We start from the raw sequence: 19659 nt of genomic DNA on the forward strand, positions 1-19659 counted from the left end.
TCATGTATTGCAGCTTTGTTATATTTACAGTTACGGTTAGCTTCTTCACCCTTTATTTGTATCATGGTAAACAAGTCATTAATTAACAATGGAAGTAATTGAAATATGCCTTTGTTTTAAGTACTGTGAATACTCATTTATAAGTGTAGCTCAATGCTAAACAGCATGGTGTTTGATTTGTTGTCACATGATGTTCTGGCAGACAAGGGTCTATGTTGTTTGTTATCCTGACTACTCCTAACAATCTGCATAGACCCAGATATGCCTGCACATTTTGCAATGGCAGATCTGGGTCTGTGCAGTTTGCATTTGCACTCTGCTTACAAGTGGATGTGTATGGTAAGTGAGATCATTCTGCAACCTTTAATCAATGTTTATTGAACACAGATCTGTAAAAAGTACTTAAGAATGCAAAGAAACATGCATTACTCCCTCACTATATTGCCATTGATGAGAGCCATAAATGTGGACTACCTTATAGGCAAGGTCATCTTATGAGTTGTTTTATACATACCACATATATTTGCTAATAAGTTGAATCCAACTTCAAAAGCATGGACCCTAATCTCCCATTTATTAGTGTGCCAGCAAACCAGGGTCTGTGTTATACCAATTGCTTATTAAAAAAAAATGCATAGACCTATATCTGCCACATATTATGCAGTGGTAGATCTGGGTCTGTGCAGTTTGCTGTAGAATTCAACTCTAAGTGACCAAGAGCATGTAAGTTGTTTTTAATCGAGGCAGCACTCTCATATAATATGGATGTGCAGAACTTTGCCTTGCAGGAGGAACACAGAACATGAATGATGTTTCTCTGTTCATTCTTGTGCAAAATTTTGTCATTGTAGGTGGTTGAACCTGCATTTTCTTTGCCAGTTACTTGCTACATTTTTTTGGGTAGGCACACAAGCGTTTGCCAACGAACACGCTGGTGTTTTTCTCAAAGTGTGGTTTTCTTTGTAACCATCAGTTCTCTCTTTCTCTGCATTATTTTGAATCAGGAAACCAAATGTTTATTTCCTCCATAAATACCAGTCATCCATGTACGGATTAAACCTCACTTTATGCACTGGATTTAGAAAGAATAGTGGTTTGTGGTTTTCCATTTTTATGGGGTGATGTTTATAGTATTCTCACAAGTGAAAACAGGGTTTCTGTCATCTGACATACCATTTGGTGCAAATAACCTTGGCTTAGTTTCTCTAATATCATCTGTTCATGAATCATTGTGGGTCTTAGAATCACGCTTTCTATACTCAAGGTAATTTGTCTAGTAGCAGTCTCACTGAGTGTTATGTCTCCAAAATTTCAATTTCCTCACCTCACTTCTGCTTCTAAACCCAAGATCTCACTGAAGTGGTATAAAAGTGTTATGAACTGCATTGCTTGGAGGGTGGACATGCCCCTTGGTACTTTAGTAAACAATTCATCTCTGTCTTCAGGTGAGAGAGTATCCAATGTGCAAATTTTGCTTTCTAGACCTTTTTCTGTACATATGAGTTTTTTTCAACAATTTTTTAACAGTGCATGGTTTATTGAATGGAATTTTCTGTCCCCAAGAGAGTTTTTTTAGCTCGTGTCTTTGATAAAATGTTTTGTACTGTGTCTAACAGAATCTAAAGATGTTGGTGTGTTTCAACTTTCATTTCATTTATTTGCTTAGAATTTTCTACTGATCTGGGTTCTCTTTTTAATTCCTAAAGCAACCTTTTGACATTTTCACATTTGGTATTATTTTTTTAATTTTTTTTCAATTAACTCACTGACATCAGTTTCTCCCTCATAAACATCATAGTCTCCATCTGATTGTAATACACTTGACAGAACTGACCCGACTAAGAACCCTGGAATGAAACTTATTCATGGAATACCTTGTTTATCTTTCATTGTCTTCATCTGATTGTAATACACTTGACAGAACTGACCCGACTAAGAACCCTGGAATGAGACTTATTCATGGAATACCTTGTTTATCTTTCATTGTCTTCATCTGATTGTAATACACTTGACAGAACTGACCCAACTAAGAACCCTGGAATGAGACTTATTCATGGAATACCTTGTTTATCTTTCATTGTCTCCATCTGATTGTAATACACTTGACAGAACTGACCCGACTAAGAACCCTGGAATGAGACTTATTCATGGAATACCTTGTTTATCTTTCATTGTCTTCATCTGATTGTAATACACTTGACAGAACTGACCCAACTAAGAACCCTGGAATGAGACTTATTCATGGAATACCTTGTTTATCTTTCATTGTCTCAATCTGATTAAAACCATTTCAATGTCTTGATCATCAGTATTGCATTGCATCTGCGTTTGATGTAACTGCCAAATTTAAAGCACCTTCAGATGTATTTCGTTAACTACATCAAACATATTACATTATGTAGCAACAAACATGCTGGGTCCTATGTGTGTTTGGCAGCACCCAGTAAGTGCTTGGTTATGTCCTATAAGTGTAAAATTAATTGGATAATCCCACAATGCATTTGCATAGGAAGTCATGAGTTGGGTATATGATAATGAACGAGTGCTATACTTGTATGTCAATATAGATATTCTGTATGCTATTTTTTGGTGGGGGAGATTCATTGTTTATCCTCGTTTTCATGTGGAAAAGGGAAGCATTGCAAGAAATGATATAAAATCATTTCTGAAATTTGTTAGATTTGTGAGATTTTGTTTTTGTTTTAGTTTTTTAATATTCCTATATTTGTACGAGAGTCAACATTACATTAGGTGTGTATATCTAATATTCCTATATTTGTACCTGAGTAAATTACATTAGGTGTGTATATCTAATATTCCTATATTTGTACCTGAGTAAATTACATTAGGTATATATCTAATATTCCTATATTTGTACCAGAGTAAATTACATTAGGTGTGTATATCTAATATTCCTATATTTGTACCTGAGTAAATTACATTAGATGTGTATATCTAATATTCCTATATTTGTACCTGAGTAAATTACATTAGGTGTGTATATCTAATGTTCCTATATTTGCACCAGAGTAAATTACATTAGATGTATATATCTAATATTCCTTTATTTGTACCAGAGTAAATTACATTAGATGTATATATCTAATGTTCCTATATTTGCACCAGAGTAAATTACATTAGATGTATATATCTAATATTCCTTTATTTGTACCAGAGTAAATTACATTAGGTGTGTATATCTAATATTCCTATATTTGTACCTGAGTAAATTACATTAGATGTGTATATCTAATATTCCTATATTTGTACCAGAGTAAATTACATTAGGTGTGTAGATCTAATGTTCCACTTTAGGTGGGTAAATTTAATGTTCTTTTATTTGTATATGAGTAAATTACTTCAGGTGTGTTACTCACATTGTCAGTTGTATCTTTCATTTCAGAAGAAAGAAAATCACTTCTCATGGCAGTAAGTAATTACGTTTTAAACATTATATAGATCAGGATGTAGATATAGGTTATGTATAAATCAGTTTAGTTGGAATTTAAGTTATATTTTCAAGCCATTATGTTCTCCTTGATACACATGTGTTCAGTAAACTTGACCAGAGTTTATGTTACCTTATGAATGGTAATGAATACATTTTAGATTAGTTTTTAAAGATTTTCAGATATAATTGTCGTAGAAAGTTGGAAACATGACTTTGATACTTGCTTACAAGTCAGTTACAACTGCAAATAACAGAGATTCTAATCAGTTGTAGTATTTTACACTATCATATCAGGGTCTAAATTGTTTGTTCTACTGATTACTCCTAACAAACTGCATAGACCTAGATCTGTCCATGCATTATGGGATGGATGATATGGATCCATGCAGTGTGCAGTTATGACTAATTTCTTGCTGCAAAATTAACCTCACCCATTCCTTGACGACTCCTTCTTTGAAATTTCACTGAATAAACACTAAACTTTTTTATGTAAAATACTATGGGTCATTTTTCTACTTTACAGACATGTGGAGTGATATCTGGCCATACAAAGAAAATGTGCACAAAGTTAGTATCTTTTTTACATCATCACTGAAAGTATTTTGATTACAGTTATCACCACCTTAATTAATTTACTCCGATTAAAGTATATGGGGAAATTTCCATGCGGTTTATTTGCACAACTTTTGCAGCCAATTAAAATTGATGATCATTGAAATTAAACATACTTGATTTTTCAAGATCAAAGATGTGCAAAAATGTAACAATAGAGAAATTTTCCCTATATGATATTCAACAACAAAATGATGGCAAGGTGCATTTTATATGTGTTGTCCAGATTTAGATTCTATTTACGTACTTTAGCCAGAAAATATTGATTACTTTATAATTCAGTGAATAATTTAAATATCAAATATTATTATATGCTCATTTATTTCTCCGTTAACTATGCATTGTTAGAATTGTTCAGTATTTTGCGATATTGCACTCACATGTGCCCAGTAGTGTATTAGGAACTACTTTGTAAACAAATCATGTACACTCAGTTAATGGTCACTTTGCATTTTGGTTGTTTAAATTTGTTTTTGAATCAACTGAAGAAGTTGTTTTGTGGATTGCCACATACTAGCTGCTTTGCCACATTCCTTGTTAACTTTTTGGATATAATGTTTCGGATTTAGGCTAGCTATAGATGCCAGATAGGGTCCATATAAATAACATGCAAGTGACAAGGCATAAACTGTCTTTTTTAGCTGGTAATAAGAATGGCAAAAAATATACTTACAGTTTTACATCCTGAATTTCCTCCAAATGTACTTTCTTAGTTCTGAAAATCCAAATTACATGAACCATGTCATGGGTTCTCAAGCTTGATTACACATTTTGAAATTGTACTGTAATTTCGACTCTATTCCAAGTGCAGTTACATCCTCCTCACTGCACTCAATATGAAATAAACATGTTCCATAGCATCTTTATGACAATTGCATTTGAAAGACTTCATATTTTTCCCACATTATGATTTCAAACATTCAATGACAGAACAGAAACACACTTGCAGTTGTCAACATACTGCTAAAATCTGATGTACTTCATGTAGAATTGGCACAGATAAATCCAGTCCGTAATCATGAAATTTTGTAGAATCAACAAAAATACCAAATCTATTCATTGCAGATCAAATGGAAAAGTTGTTACAATGCACATTCATTCACAATATGACTCCAAATTTCAATTTTAATTAGACTTTCTTTTGAAAGTTATGTCTCGCATGTGACTAAGTTCAGATTTATCTGGGCAGAGTTATGTGCACATTAATAATGTTGTTGTTTAATGATGAATCTGTGCTTGTGTATTTAGTTTGGAATACAGCATACATTCAGTTACTTTGTTTCTTGTTGTGTATTTTTGTTTATGTAATTAAACCTTAGGTAGAATAAGAAAATGAGCATATAATAAAAAAGGTTACTGCATTTGTATGGGAAAATATACTCTCATTTTGTCAGATGGATATACTGCATTCCCAAGGCCATGCAGTATTTCCATCTGAAAACCTTGTTCATATTTTCCCATACAAATGCAGTAACCTATAATTACTGAAACACAACTTAAATTGGTTCCACTAAGACTGAGGCTAAGGTATGTAACGAGTAATTCTGAAATAAATAACATTTATATATAAGCACAATGACAGAACCAGGTTGAGGGTCATTTTCCCATCAAATTGATAAACAACTTGCTTCAACAACATTATTTTCTATTTTTAAAAAAAAGCTCTAGACCTTGAATTCATCATTTGTAAACAGCCAGTTTATAACTTGCAAACAAGACAAAAATATGTGAGCAATTTGGTAGGCCTCTACACCTCAATTACAGAGCAGGGTCAACCACACGATTCATATTAGATATACATAGCACATAATCATGGACTAAGGTCAACCACACAATTCAAATTAGATATACATGGCACATAATCATGGACTAAGGTCAACCACACAATTCATATTAGATATACATAGCACATAATCATGGATAAAAACCAAGACACAATACACATTAAATATACATAACCAGGGCCTCTGCTTGGCTTCGCTTTTGGCAACAAATGCAAAAGAATTTTGAAAGTAGTGCTACTTCTTACTGACTAGTGAAAGTTGCTAGCGACAATTTTTTTATAAAGTAAATTTTTAATGTTTCATTGATATAAGTGACACAGGCCACTTAATACCTGTTTTCGTTATCTGCGGCAGTCAGAAGATCATGTCGGTAGATGATGAATAAGACGTTATTAGAACATGATTGCAGCTAACTGCAAGAGTTTGGTCGGTTTTGAGAAGCAATTAAATGTGATTAGTAGCAAATATGGAATGACAGAGGAATATACTATTTTGTTGAACAGGTCGGAAAAAAGATACGGTGTCATTTGCATGTGTTGTTAATTTATGTTTATTGCAAACTGTGAGAGTGAAATGCACTTGGGACTGCTTAGTGCTTTAGGGATTATTTACTCAGATAAGACATTTTTGTGGTCTGAACTTAATTGGGTAATGCATGATGCTGCTACAAGGATGCCAGTTGTCAACTTAATGGGCCAGAGTCGCTTGTATCAATGAAAAATTAAAAAATTACTGTATAAAACACATCTGTAGCAAGCACAAAGAATATGGCTAACCTAGCTTGAAAAACAGATTTATATCCAGCTGTATCTGAGGCAGCTACCAGGTTACTTGTTGCCCCTATTTCTACTGCACACTGTGAGAGGGGGGTTCAGTCAACAGAATCTGATCAAAACAAACTTACAAATTCTATGAATATATCTACCCTGAAAAATGTAATGAGAATTTCTATTGATGGGCCCAGTGTTGAGAATTTTGATTTCTGGAAGGCATTTAAGAAATGGTCTGGGGAAAAAATGTGGTGGATATTGATGAAGTGTCAGTGACTTTGTTCATAAAGACTAAGCAGTATTTTTTATTATCAGTCAAAAAGAAACATTCTTATTCATTCTTGCTTTTCATATGCTATGCGTTGAACTTCACATGTATATAATGGTATTGTTATATTTATTAATAATTATTCTTGTGCTTTGAAATATAATAAAAGATGTAAAAACTGTTTTATTGTCATGTTTATGTAGATTAAAAATAGGGCCAATATAATATTGTGCATATATTTAAGTCGCTTCATCATGGCATAAAATGGCTCCTATGGCTGAAAATTGGCTCCAGATTTTTAAATTTGGTGAATTTCATGGCACAAAGAAAAATATTTCCAACAGAGGCCCTGCATAAAACCAGGCCTTGCTAAGAATGTGGAAATAAGTGAGCTGAATACAGGAAGTTGAAATGAGTGAGCTTAATACATGAGATAGAAATGAGTGAGCTAAATACATGAGGTAGAAATGAGTGAGCTTAATATGTGAGATAGAAATGAGTGAGCTAAATACATAAGATAGAAATGGGTGAGCTAAATGTATGAGGTAGAAATGAGTGAGCTAAATACAGGAAGTTGAAATGAGTGAGCTAAATACAGGAGATAGAAATGAGTGAGATAAATACATGAGATAGAAATGAGTGAGCTAAATGTATGAGGTTGAAATGAGTGAGCTAAATACAGGAAGTTGAAATGAGTGAGCTAAATATAGGAGATAGAAATGAGTGAGATAAATACATGAGATAGAAATGAGTGAGCTAAATGTATGAGGTTGAAATGAGTGAGCTAAATACAGGAAGTTGAAATGAGTGAGCTAAATACAGGAAGTTGAAATGAGTGAGCTAAATACATGGGGTAGTTTTCGTCTGACCAGACCTCTCGTGTATCAACTCAAGGATGAATTTTTTGCAGTAAACAATCCAAGTTGTTGACACATTTCATCTTGCCATCAATTTAGTCTCACAGTACTTTTTAAACTTGTAATTGTTATGTAACTGAAATGTATATAATATTAATATAGATTTAATTGTTATGTAACCTTAAATATATACAGTATTAATATAAATTTAATTGTTATGTAAACTTAAATGTATACAGTATTAATGTGGATGCAATTGTTATTTAAGCAGAAATGTATATATTATAGATTGAAATGTTACACAAAGACTCATTCTTTCTTGCCTGTTCCTCTCATCAAATAATTACTCATTTACATTTCTTTTGAATGTAACTTTAATTACTTCCAAAACTGAATCCTGCACTTACAGAATGTCTTTCCAGTCTATAACAGGTTCATATCACTAATTCAGTTTCCATAGTCATCATTGTTAATGTTTTGTGCACTAGATGACCCATTACACAGCATTATGTACTTCTCAGTTATTGTAAGTGCACACTTTCTGAGCAGTCAAATTATATGCTTCATGTCATTTCTTAGGATATATGTTCCTAAGGCAGGTTACAAATAAAGCCACTTGATAGGCACATAATAATTTTAGCATGCCAGAAAAATCAAAATCAACTATGTACAGACTGAATATACCATATGGGGCCCTGAGTGGATGAGTGGTCTAAAGCACTCTTCGTTACAGATCACTGCCATCTCACCTCTGTCTGCGTGGGTTCGAGTCTCGGATTCAGCTAATGTAGGTATGTGAGAAGGCTTACCGGTAGCTTCTCGTGTGTCAGTGGTTCTTTCCGGGGTTTTCCCGGGTTCTTCCTCCACCATTAGTACTGGCCGCCATGTATGGCCTATCGTGTGCTGAAAAATGGCGTTAAACCCTACAACAACAACAACAAAATCAACTATGTACAGACTGAATTTACATAGAAGTTGAATGAAGCAGTATAAGTTTGGCCAAATTTATAAAGAAAAATTCCATACTGATATTACATTCTATGTCCTGTTATGCATATATTGAGTACAGTATTCACTGTTCTTCCACTTCAAGACTGGTATCTTGCTCTGTGAGTAAATTAGTGGTCTGATTCATACCATTTAAACTCTTTTCAAATCATCATTATAGTTTCCTTGCATGTCTCTGGGTACTTATTTGCCAGATGTTATTAGTTTTAGCTTTCATTCTGTACTGATAACATCATCAAAAATTGGCTGGATTAGACATCCGTTTATATAGTCAGTATTTTATTCTCTCCTATCTCTAAGCAGTTGCCTTTGGGAAGAGCTCTTAGATTCCATTTCCTCTGCATGATAAAGGCATTAATGTGTTAAAAGTGACATTAAAACCAACACATCAATCTTAGGCATTGTGTAATTGTGGTTTTGTGGTTCAATTCTTCACCCTTTTTGTATTATTTCACTTTTTGAACATATTCTACAACAAACATGAAACTTTTCCTGGGTGTACAGAGTGAGGAACAGTTATTTTCAGTTCAGAAGGCCATAGGTCAGGGTCACATTGACTTGATTTATGCAAAAAAAATCAGTTTCATTTATCAACATGACTGTTATATAATGTGCCATTCACAGAACTCATCTTGTTTTGTTTTAATGCTTCCATATTATGTGTTAGAATCATTGTGTTGCTTATTTTATTCTGTCATATAATATCCAAGGTTTCTTTGCATGATGTACTATCTAAAGGTCCTTGAATTTCTCCATGACTGCTTTTAAAGGGTCAAGACATAGGGGTGTCACTTTGTTGCAGTGACAGTGATATTAAAATCAACAAACAAGGATAACCATTGGTGATTATCATTAGCAGTCAATTTGAAAAAGAACTATGTGAGAACTACCTGTAGGGAATTTTAGTCCTATTTGAAGCCAATTTACAATACATGAATTTGCATTTTATTACAGATCACTTCGATGTCCTCAACATACAGATGAACAAAGACGGCAGGTCCGTCAGTTTCTTTTAGGAGCAAGGTAAGCCTTCTACATGCTGTTATGAATTCAGATATAACAACCACACAGTGTAGTGGTCAAGGAATATGAAGCAGTTTATTGACCAGCTTAGCTGGTCAAGACCTTTTAGTCCGGTTGCAAGACAGATAAACCAGGTTTGATTCCTGATAGGAACATTCTGACTTTGCATCTCTTCCTGTTACATTTTGGGACTATTCTAACTATCAGCACTTGCAGCACAGCAGTAGATGCATTTCAGTCACTTTAAATCTGCTGTCCCTTATAATGTTACTGTAATTCAGGTTGAAATGATCTTTAAATTATGGACTTGCAGAACAATAGGAAAAAAAAAATATGATTATTATTTTCAGTCTGGTTATTGACTTAACTGAGTTCCGTCTGAACTTGGTTTTCATATTAGACTCAGTGATGTTGGTCAGGGAATCAGTCTGAGACATAGGTGGTGATCTAGAGTTACATATTTTGCATAGGGTTACATGTTTAAAGAAAACAAATTTCCTCAGTATTCCTTACTTTATACTGGCTGTTTAAAAAAGACCTTGTAATTCCCTTTATTTTGATATATGATTGATGGGTGTAATTTGGGTCATCAGGTATAGAGCTTGGCCTTACTTTTGATGTACAACAGTAAAAAGAAACTGCTAGCTCTGTTTGGTCACTTGCTAGGCTTCAGAGGTCTACTTGGTCACTTGCTAGGCTTCAGAGATAAATTGTATAAAAGAAAGAGCTGATGACTTTGTTTACATTTTATATATTTGATTATTCATTCATTGCACTTTAAGGATTTAGGTACTGTCTAGTATGGCAGGAGAGTGTACTTTTAGACTAATTCAAGCTGATTTTTTTAACACATTGGAATGGTCATTTTAGTTAGCTGTGTGCTTCGATCATGTATAGTTCCCATAAGCACAATATCCAAAGAAATTTACATGAAAATAACATAGAGTTATGACAACATTCTTTCCACTGTGCATGTCGCAAATGCAAAATAACTTCACCTTATATATGTCACTCTCTCAGAAGTTCATAATATCAGTAGAGTGCCCCCAACTTTACAGGGGATACCTCAGATGCTTTAGTCTATCCATGTTGTTCATCTAAAGCACCTGCATGATTTAGATTTTGTTTTTATGTTGCAGTATAACCTGGATATGTCATCCAACATTGTGAAGGCAATCATTCTCTTCATGGCATATAAAGAATATTCATATATTTGACCATGGTGGAAAAAAAATCAGGACAGGCAACAATCACATTTAATAAACATCACATCACTGTGAGTTGAATATTACCCACATCTGGTGAGATGAATTCTGTCCCCATATGAATTCAAAAATGCATGAAGGGTATCTTGAGCTGAGATCTAGCATGAAGTTATTGACAAACATGGGTTTAATCTGAAGGTCATTGAAGCCAAAGTGTACTTTACAAACTTGTTAGTTGAACATCATGTTGCCTACTTTGCATTGAACTTCACTTCTAAACTTTTCAGACACATTGTTTCCAGGTTGACAATAGCAGTACATGGTATTTTGTTACTGAAAATTGGTCTAACTTATGAAAAATGTTTGACTACCTTGCTGAAAAAGTCTGCTTTAGGTTAACTTGTCTACCATTTTGAGAGGTGAATTTTGGTGACATTCAGGAATAAATGTCCCACTAATGAGGGAATGAATGTCATGGGAATGACTGTCCCAGTAATGAGTGAATGAATGTCCCAGTAATGAGGGAATGAATGTCATGGAAATGAGTGAGTGACTGTCATGGGAATGAATGTTACAGTAATGAGTGAATGAATGTCCCAGTAATGAGGGAATGAATGTCACAGTAATGAGGAATGACTGTCATGGGAATGAATGTCACAGTAATGAGTGAATGAATGTCAAGGGAATGAATGTCACAGTAATGAGTGAATGAATGTCATGGGAATAAATGTCACAGTAATGAGTGAATGAATGTCATGGGAATGAATGCCACAGTAATGAGTGAATGAATGTCATGGGAATAAATGTCACAGTAATGAGTGAATGAATGTCACAGTAATGGGTGAATGAATGTCATGGGAATGAATGTCACAGTAATGAGGAAGTGAATGTCACAGTAATGAGGAAGTGAATGTCACAGTAATGAGTGAATGAATGTCATGGGAATGAATGTCACAGTAATGAGTGAATGACTGTCATGGGAATGAATGTCACAGTAATGAGCAAATGACTGTCATGGGAATGAATGTCACAGTAATGAGTGAATGAATGTCATGGGAATGAATGTCACAGTAATGAGTGAATGAATGTCATGGGAATGAATGTTACAGTAGAGAGTGAATGAATGTCATGGGAATGAATGTTACAGTAATGAGTGAATGACTGTCATGGGAATGAATGTCACAGTAATGAGTGAATGAATGTCATGGGAATGAATGTCCCAGTAATGAGGGAATGAATGTTACAGTAATGAGGAAGCAAATGTTACAGTAATGAGTGAATGAATGTCATAGGAATGAATGTTACAGTAGTGAGTGATTGAATATCATGGGAATGAATGTTACAGTAATGAGTGAATGACTGTCATGGGAATGAATGTTACCATAATGAGTGAATGAATGTCATGGGAATGAGTGAATGAATGTTGCAGTAATGAGTGAATGACTGTCATGGGAATGAATGTCACAATAGTGAGCAAGTGAATGTCATGGTAATGAGGGAATGAATGTCATGGTAATGAGCAAATGAATGCCACAGTTATGAGCAAATGAAGGTCACAGTAATGAGCAAATGAATGTCACAGTAATGAGCAAATAAATGTCACAGTAATGAGTAAGGAGGGGAGAAGTTTAAAAGCAAGGTGTCTATCAATATAACAGTATTGAGTCAATGAATGTGATGAGATTGAGTAATTGAAAGTGACAGTATTGAGTCAATGAATGTGACAGTATGGAGTCAATGAATGTGACAGTACCGAGTCAATGATTGTAACAGTATTGAGTCAGTGAATGTGATATTATTGAGCTAATGAATGTGACAGTATTGAGTCCATGAATATGACAGTATTGAGTTAATGAATGTGGTGGTAGTGAGTCAGTGAATGTGACGGTAATGAGTCAGTGATTGTAACAGTATTGAGTCAATGAATGTGACAGTATTGAGCTAATGAATGTGATAGTAAGGAAGGGATGAGTGTAATAGTAAGGATGGAAAGAATGCCACATTAAAGTGGAGAGGAGTGTAACAAATAGGAAGAGATGTATGCAACAATAAGGAGGCAAGAAATGCAACATCAAGGCATATGGTGACACTTGCTAATCAGCAATTAGTCTAGTGGTATATGTGCCTTTCTGTAAGACAGACAAACCATTTTTGATTCCCATTGATGATCATTAGACTTGGTATCACTTCCATTTGCAATTGGTCCATAGGACTACATAATATCAGTGTTTGTCAAATGTTTTTGATGTTGTTTACTAATGCACACCGCTATATATTTTATATCAGTTCAAGCACTCAAATTGTTCACCAAGTTGAACATGATTGTCAGAATCACCATGTGACGTTGTGGTCCTTTACTAATACAGACATGTGGGGTACTTTGTCTTGCATTGAGATCACATTCTATTTGTTTTTGTGAGATGCATGTGATTTGTTTTCTTTTTTCCTTGCTGCCCACTTCATTAGCTTTGTGGGGGATAACAGCTGCTAAGCATCTGGTTGATTTTAGAGGAAAGATGACAATTCACATCATTCCATTGTTTTATTCATCCAAGAATCTAATGTTGACACTGTATTGTGCATTTAAAATAAACCCATTGAGTCGAGTCTGGATAGTTAAAGCTATTATCCCCAACTCCCTCAGACCAGCCTAGTTCTCACTGGACCCCTGCTGCGCATAGGAATTAGTTTTTACAAAACAAACGATTCTAGGAGTTTTGATTTTTGTATAGTGAAATTTCTTAAAGTGTGTGAATTGTTTGTGGTTATGTTATTATTGTTGTTGTTGTTGGCTTTAATGCCATTTTTCAGCACAGGATAAGCTATACATGGTGTAAAGCTGTGCTGATGTCACTTTTTGCTGATTATGCCAAAACTGCGCAAAGCTGATTATAAAAATTGCCAATACTGATTATGAGACCGATTATTTCATTATTATTTGTTATATAACAATGGCTGGTTCAGAAACATAAACCTATTAGTGTAATGCAAGCAGGTATTTTGCTGTTTGAGTTATAACAAGGTTGTTTATGCGGCAAGTGAATTTGAACTTCTATACAAAAAACAAACAGAAACTGGATAAGAAGTACATTGCTATTTATAGAAAACAATGATTACACAAACACAAAACTTGATAAACTTTAAAACTAACATTGATTAAACTTATGGTTTGCCAATTCAAGATATAAATGAATGAAAATGTATTAAGCTGGTCTTTTAACTTACGTTCAGTGATGCAGGTTGCCATTACTAGATTTCAATAAATGACTAAAAAACGTTAATAACAATAGCCCAATAATAATTAAAATTAGTAATATGCATGCTTTAAGACTAAAGTTAGATGTCACTCAGCGCTGGCTGCAGCTAATACTGAAAGCCTAATTGAGGTAGGTTGTATTTAAGCAACAGTAACATTTCTCCCATTTTGCATTATATATATATATATATATATATATATATATATATATATATATATATATATATATATATATATATTTGTATATATATATATATATATATATATATATATATATATATATATATATATATATATATATGATGGATGAAGACCTCAGGAAGAACCACCAAACCATAGGGTGCTACTGGCAAGCTCACTCACATACCCACATTGGTCAGGCCAAGACTCAAACTCACACAGAGTGATCTGTAAAGGCATGCACCTTAGACCACTTGGCCACCTGGAACCCTTTCTTCAAACACTAAATTGAAGTCACTGATTATTTTATAAATCCACAAGCTTGGTCTGTATGGCTTTCAGTTAACTGTTGTTTATTTTTTTTCCCCAACAGACTTCTAAACAATCTTTTGCTAGATGTGTACACATTGATAGCTTTTTTTATTTAACTCACAGGTAATGTGATTCACTTCTGGTCTGACACCTAGGTAGTTTTCCTTATATGACATTTGCAAATTCAAGTTATTTTAACTTCACTATCAGTTGTCCACTTTAAATTTCACTAACAAGCAGATATTACTCTCAAAGTGAGAAGATTTTAGAAACAAATTTTTTTTTCATTTTAAAAAATAGTACCTTAATAAGTAGGTGTGGTCATCACATCAATGGTTATTCAGTGGTAACATGTTTTGCAGACAATGCTTCATCTTATAGGAAATGCTTGTCATAATAGTAGACATGATTCAATGATAATTTCAGTGTGATTACAGAGGATGATGATCAGATTGATATTGACACATATGATGATGGAGACAGCCAATCGCTACGCGAATCACTGCAGTGGGAAGCGGCCTCTTCTAATTCCTCCCCAGCAGATTCCAACTCAACAACCAATAGTAAGGTTTTTATTCTTCTGATGAATATTCATTATATCTTACCCAACAATCAGTAGTATGGCACAGAAAAAAATTAATACTATTAGTAGTAATAATTATAAAAATAATAATAATGATAATAATAGAAGAAGAAGAATACTTTCTTATGGTCACCATGTTACGATGTCTGACCATCTGTCTTGCTGTCTGTCTCACCATTCGTCTGTTTTGGTTTCTGCACAATAATTTTTTTTCTAGATCACAGACCAATTCCAAACTCTGAGAATGATTTGCACTTGGGGTAAGAAAGAAGCCTATCTATTTTCGAGTCAGATGGTCCTTGGTGCACACTGTACCATTTACAAGGCTGCATTGTTAACATGAGAATAAGGGTGCATTGTTTACATTAGGGTAAGGCTGCAGTGTTTACATGATGCTAAGGCTGCAGTGTATACATTAGGGTAAGGCTGCAGTGTTTACATTTGGATAAGGCTGCAGTGTTTTTACATTAGGGTAAGGCTGCAGTGTTTACATGATGCTAAGGCTGCAGTGTTTACATTAGGGTAAGGCTGCAGTGTTTACATTAGGGTAAGGCTGCAGTATTTACATTAGGGTAAGGCTGCAGTGTTTACATGATGCTAAGGCTGCAGTGTATACATTAGGGTAAGGCTGCAGTGTTTACATTTGGATAAGGCTGCAGTGTTTTTACATTAGGGTAAGGCTGCAGTGTTTACATGATGCTAAGGCAGCAGTGTTTACATTAGGGTAAGGCTGCAGTGTTTACATTAGGGTAAGGCTGCAGTATTTACATTAGGGTAAGGCTGCAGTGTTTACATGATGTTAAGGCTGCAGTGTTTACATCTGGATAAGGCTGCAGTGTTTTTACATTAGGGTAAGGCTGCAGTGTTTACATGATGCTAAGGCTGCATTGTTTACATTAGGGTAAGGCTGCAGTGTTTACATTAGGGTAAGGCTGCGGTGTTTACATTAGGGTAAGGCTGCAGTGTATACATTAGGGTAAGGCAGCAGTGTTTACATTAGGGTAAGGCTGCAGTGTATACATTAGGGTAAGGCAGCAGTGTTTACATTAGGGTAAGGCTGCAGTGTTTATATTGGTTAAAGCTGTAGTGTTTACATTTAGATAAGGCTGCAGTGTTTTTACATTAGGGTAAGGCTGCAGTGTTTATATTGGTTAAAGCTGCAGTGTTTACATTTGGATAAGGTTGCAGTGTTTTTACATTAGGGTAAGGCTGCAGTGTTTACATTAGCGTAAGGCTGCATTGTTTACATTAGGGTAAGGCTGTAGTGTTTACATTAGGGTAAGGCTGCAGTGTTTACACAAGGGTGAGGCTGCAGTGTATACATTAGAGTAAGGCAGCAGTGTTTACATTAGGGTAAGGCTGCAGTATTTACATTAGGGTAAGGCTGCAGTGTTTACATGATGCTAAGGCTGCAGTGTATACATTAGGGTAAGGCTGCAGTGTTTACATTAGCATAAGGCTGCAGTGTTTACATTAGGGTAAGGCTGCAGTGTTTACATTAGTGTAAGGCTGCATTGTTTACATTAGGGTAAGGCTGCATTGTTTACATTAGGGTAAAGCTGCATTGTTTACATTAGGGTAAGGCTGCAGTGTTTACATTAGGGTAAAGCTGCATTGTTTACATTAGGGTAAGGCTGCAGTGTTTACATTAGGGTAAGGCTGCAGTGTATACATTAGGGTAAGACAGCAGTGTTTACATTAGGGTAAGGCTGCAGTGTTTATATTGGTTAAAGCTGCAGTGTTTACATTTGGGTAAGATTGCAGTGTTTTTACATTAGGGTAAGGCTGCAGTGTTTACATTAGGGTAAGGCTGCAATGTTTACATTAGGGTAAGGCTGCAGTGTTTACATTAGGGTAAGGCTGCAGTGTATACATTAGGGTAAGGCAGCAGTGTTTACATTAGGGTATGGCTGCAGTGTTTATATTGGTTAAAGCTGCAGTGTTTTTACATTAGGGTAAGGCTGCAGTGTTTACATTAGTGTAAGGCTGCATTGTTTACATTAGGGTAAGGCTGCAGTGTTTACATTAGGGTAAGGCTGCATTGTTTACATTAGGGTAAGGCTGCAGTGTTTACATTAGGGTAAGGCTGAAGTGTATACATTAGGGTAAGGCAGCAGTGTTTACATTAGGGTAAGGCTGCAGTGTTTATATTGGTTAAAGCTGCAGTGTTTACATTTGGATAAGGTTGCAGTGTTTTTACATTAGGGTAAGGCTGCAGTGTTTACATTAGCGTAAGGCTGCATTGTTTACATTAGGGTAAGGCTGTAGTGTTTACATTAGGGTAAGGCTGCAGTGTTTACATTAGGGTGAGGCTGCAGTGTATACATTAGGGTAAGGCAGCAGTGTTTACATTAGGGTAAGTCTGCAGTATTTACATTAGGGTAAGGCTGCAGAGTTTACATGATGCTAAGGCTGCAGTGTATACATTAGGGTAATGCTGCAGTGTTTACATTAGCATAAGGCTGCAGTGTTTACATTAGGGTAAGGCTGCAGTGTTTACATTAGGGTAAGGCTGCAGTGTTTACATTAGGGTGAGGCTGCAGTGTATGCATTAGAGTAAGGCAGCAGTGTTTACATTAGGGTAAGGCTGCAGTGTTTATATTGGTTAATGCTGCATTGTTTACATTTGGATAAGGCTGCAGTGTTTTTACATTAGGGTAAGGCTGCAGTGTTTACATTTGGATAAGGCTGCAGTATTTACATTAGGGTAAGGCTGCAGTGTTTACATTAGGGTAAGGCTGCAGTGTTTACATTAGAGTAAGGCTGCAATGTTTACATTAGGTTAAGGCTGCATTGTTTACATTAGGCTAAAGTTGCAATGTTTAAATTAGGGTAAGGCAAAAGTGTTTACAAATCTTAATGGCTTAGTCTAATATACTGCCTGTAAACATTTACAACATCAACAAACATGTAAACAATTGTGTGTGGCAGTCTTTGATGCTGGAACTACCATTTCCAATTAAATTATATATTTCAACTTCTCTGCTTTTAAAAGATTGTTTAGTAGGATTTTTCTGTTGATTCTTTTCACAAAGTATGTATGTTTTTTAAATTGAATGTGGTATCACAAGGAGAAAGCAGAAATTGACAAGTTGTAGTGCACATTGCACAGCATTAATTAAACTTCAGGTTGAGTTACAGGTAATGCTGGTACACATTTCTTTAAATTACAATTATGATCTGCAAATAACACTGTAACATTTTTTTAAAGAGAAACTTTTAAAGTTTCTAAGCTACTGCATAGTTTTTTATTCATTGTAGATCCTACAGCAAAATTTCATTATGTCCAGTTGCTTTTATCAGTTGTTTTTCTCATCTACATACATGTAACAGTAGAAAACAATAGCACTATGATCTCAGAGATGTTTTACTGATATTGTCTTATGTATTCAAAAAAGACTGTCTAACCAAGTGATACCTGTCATAATAAGAGGTTAAAGGCATACAGTGTGGCATGCAAATTATAATAGCTGTCAGCTGTTCAGTAAGACTGTAACAAGTAGATGGTGGAAGTGTTGAGTTTCTACTTTGTTTCAAATAATCAAAATCTTCTTGGTTATTGTGAACGATGCACATGCCTAGAAATTTTGGTCAACATTGAAGCTTTAGGGTTCAGTGATGAATGAAAACTTTAAAAAAAACCTTGTATTTCATATACAGCCATTTCTTCACTATCTTGCAGCTTAGTATGAAACACAGCTCCTGTTACAGCATGGATATGGTCAGGGTTCCACTTATTGGGGATGGATATCATTTGCTGGAATTGCTTTTGAACTATTTCATCCCACAATATTTGACTTTCAGGTTGATTATAAATGAGCATCAGACTACATTAAATGTACTGCTATCATTTTGTGTATTGCATATAACAAACTCATTATTACACTGTCTTACTTACAGTTTACCCCATAACAAGGCCATCTCACATATAACACTAAACTTCTGTACCTCCTTTGGACAGTGTTATAGAGAGAGGTCACTGTACTTGAAATTTATATAATTAGTTTAATGATAGAGTTGAAATGGTGTGGACAGTCAGTATATACATCAGTCATAATACTTAAGCACATTGTTCAAGTTCTGTATCCAACTGTCACTTTCTGTATCAGACTGTCATATTCTGTGTCAGACTTGCTTTCTGTATCAGATTTTCACATCTTTGTCACTGTTGCTTTCTCTATCAGACTGTTGCTTTCTGTATCAGAATGTCACTTTTTGTGTCAGACTGTCAATATCCCTGACTGTACAAAAAATGTGTTTGATTCATCTCTAGAATTAGGGGAGGTTAATAATATGAAGAGAACTTCAACTTTGCCATCTGGATTAGTCAGTATTATTATTATTTTTTAG

General features: G+C 34.8%; 1 protein-coding gene across 2 annotated transcripts in view; it reads left to right on the forward strand.

Moving 5' to 3' along the window:
* The window catches only part of LOC149791437 (ataxin-7-like protein 3), a 41925-nt gene that overhangs the window by 16509 nt on the left and 5757 nt on the right, over window positions 1-19659 (forward strand). For both annotated transcript variants that reach the window (XR_016423357.1, XM_089969971.1), the window contains exons 8-11: window positions 3404-3429; window positions 3975-4018; window positions 9705-9773; window positions 15153-15289. Coding sequence is in view for 1 of the 2 variants with exons in the window: in XM_089969971.1 (XP_089826097.1) it covers window positions 3404-3429; window positions 3975-4018; window positions 9705-9773; window positions 15153-15289 (276 nt within the window). In the remaining variant the exon portion in view is untranslated. The remainder of the gene's footprint in view (window positions 1-3403; window positions 3430-3974; window positions 4019-9704; window positions 9774-15152; window positions 15290-19659) is intronic.

Source organism: Sinohyriopsis cumingii, chromosome 9 (assembly GCF_028554795.1).
Source record: "Sinohyriopsis cumingii isolate HCF-2022 chromosome 9, ASM2855479v2, whole genome shotgun sequence".
NCBI classification, from domain to species: domain Eukaryota; kingdom Metazoa; phylum Mollusca; class Bivalvia; order Unionida; family Unionidae; genus Sinohyriopsis; species Sinohyriopsis cumingii.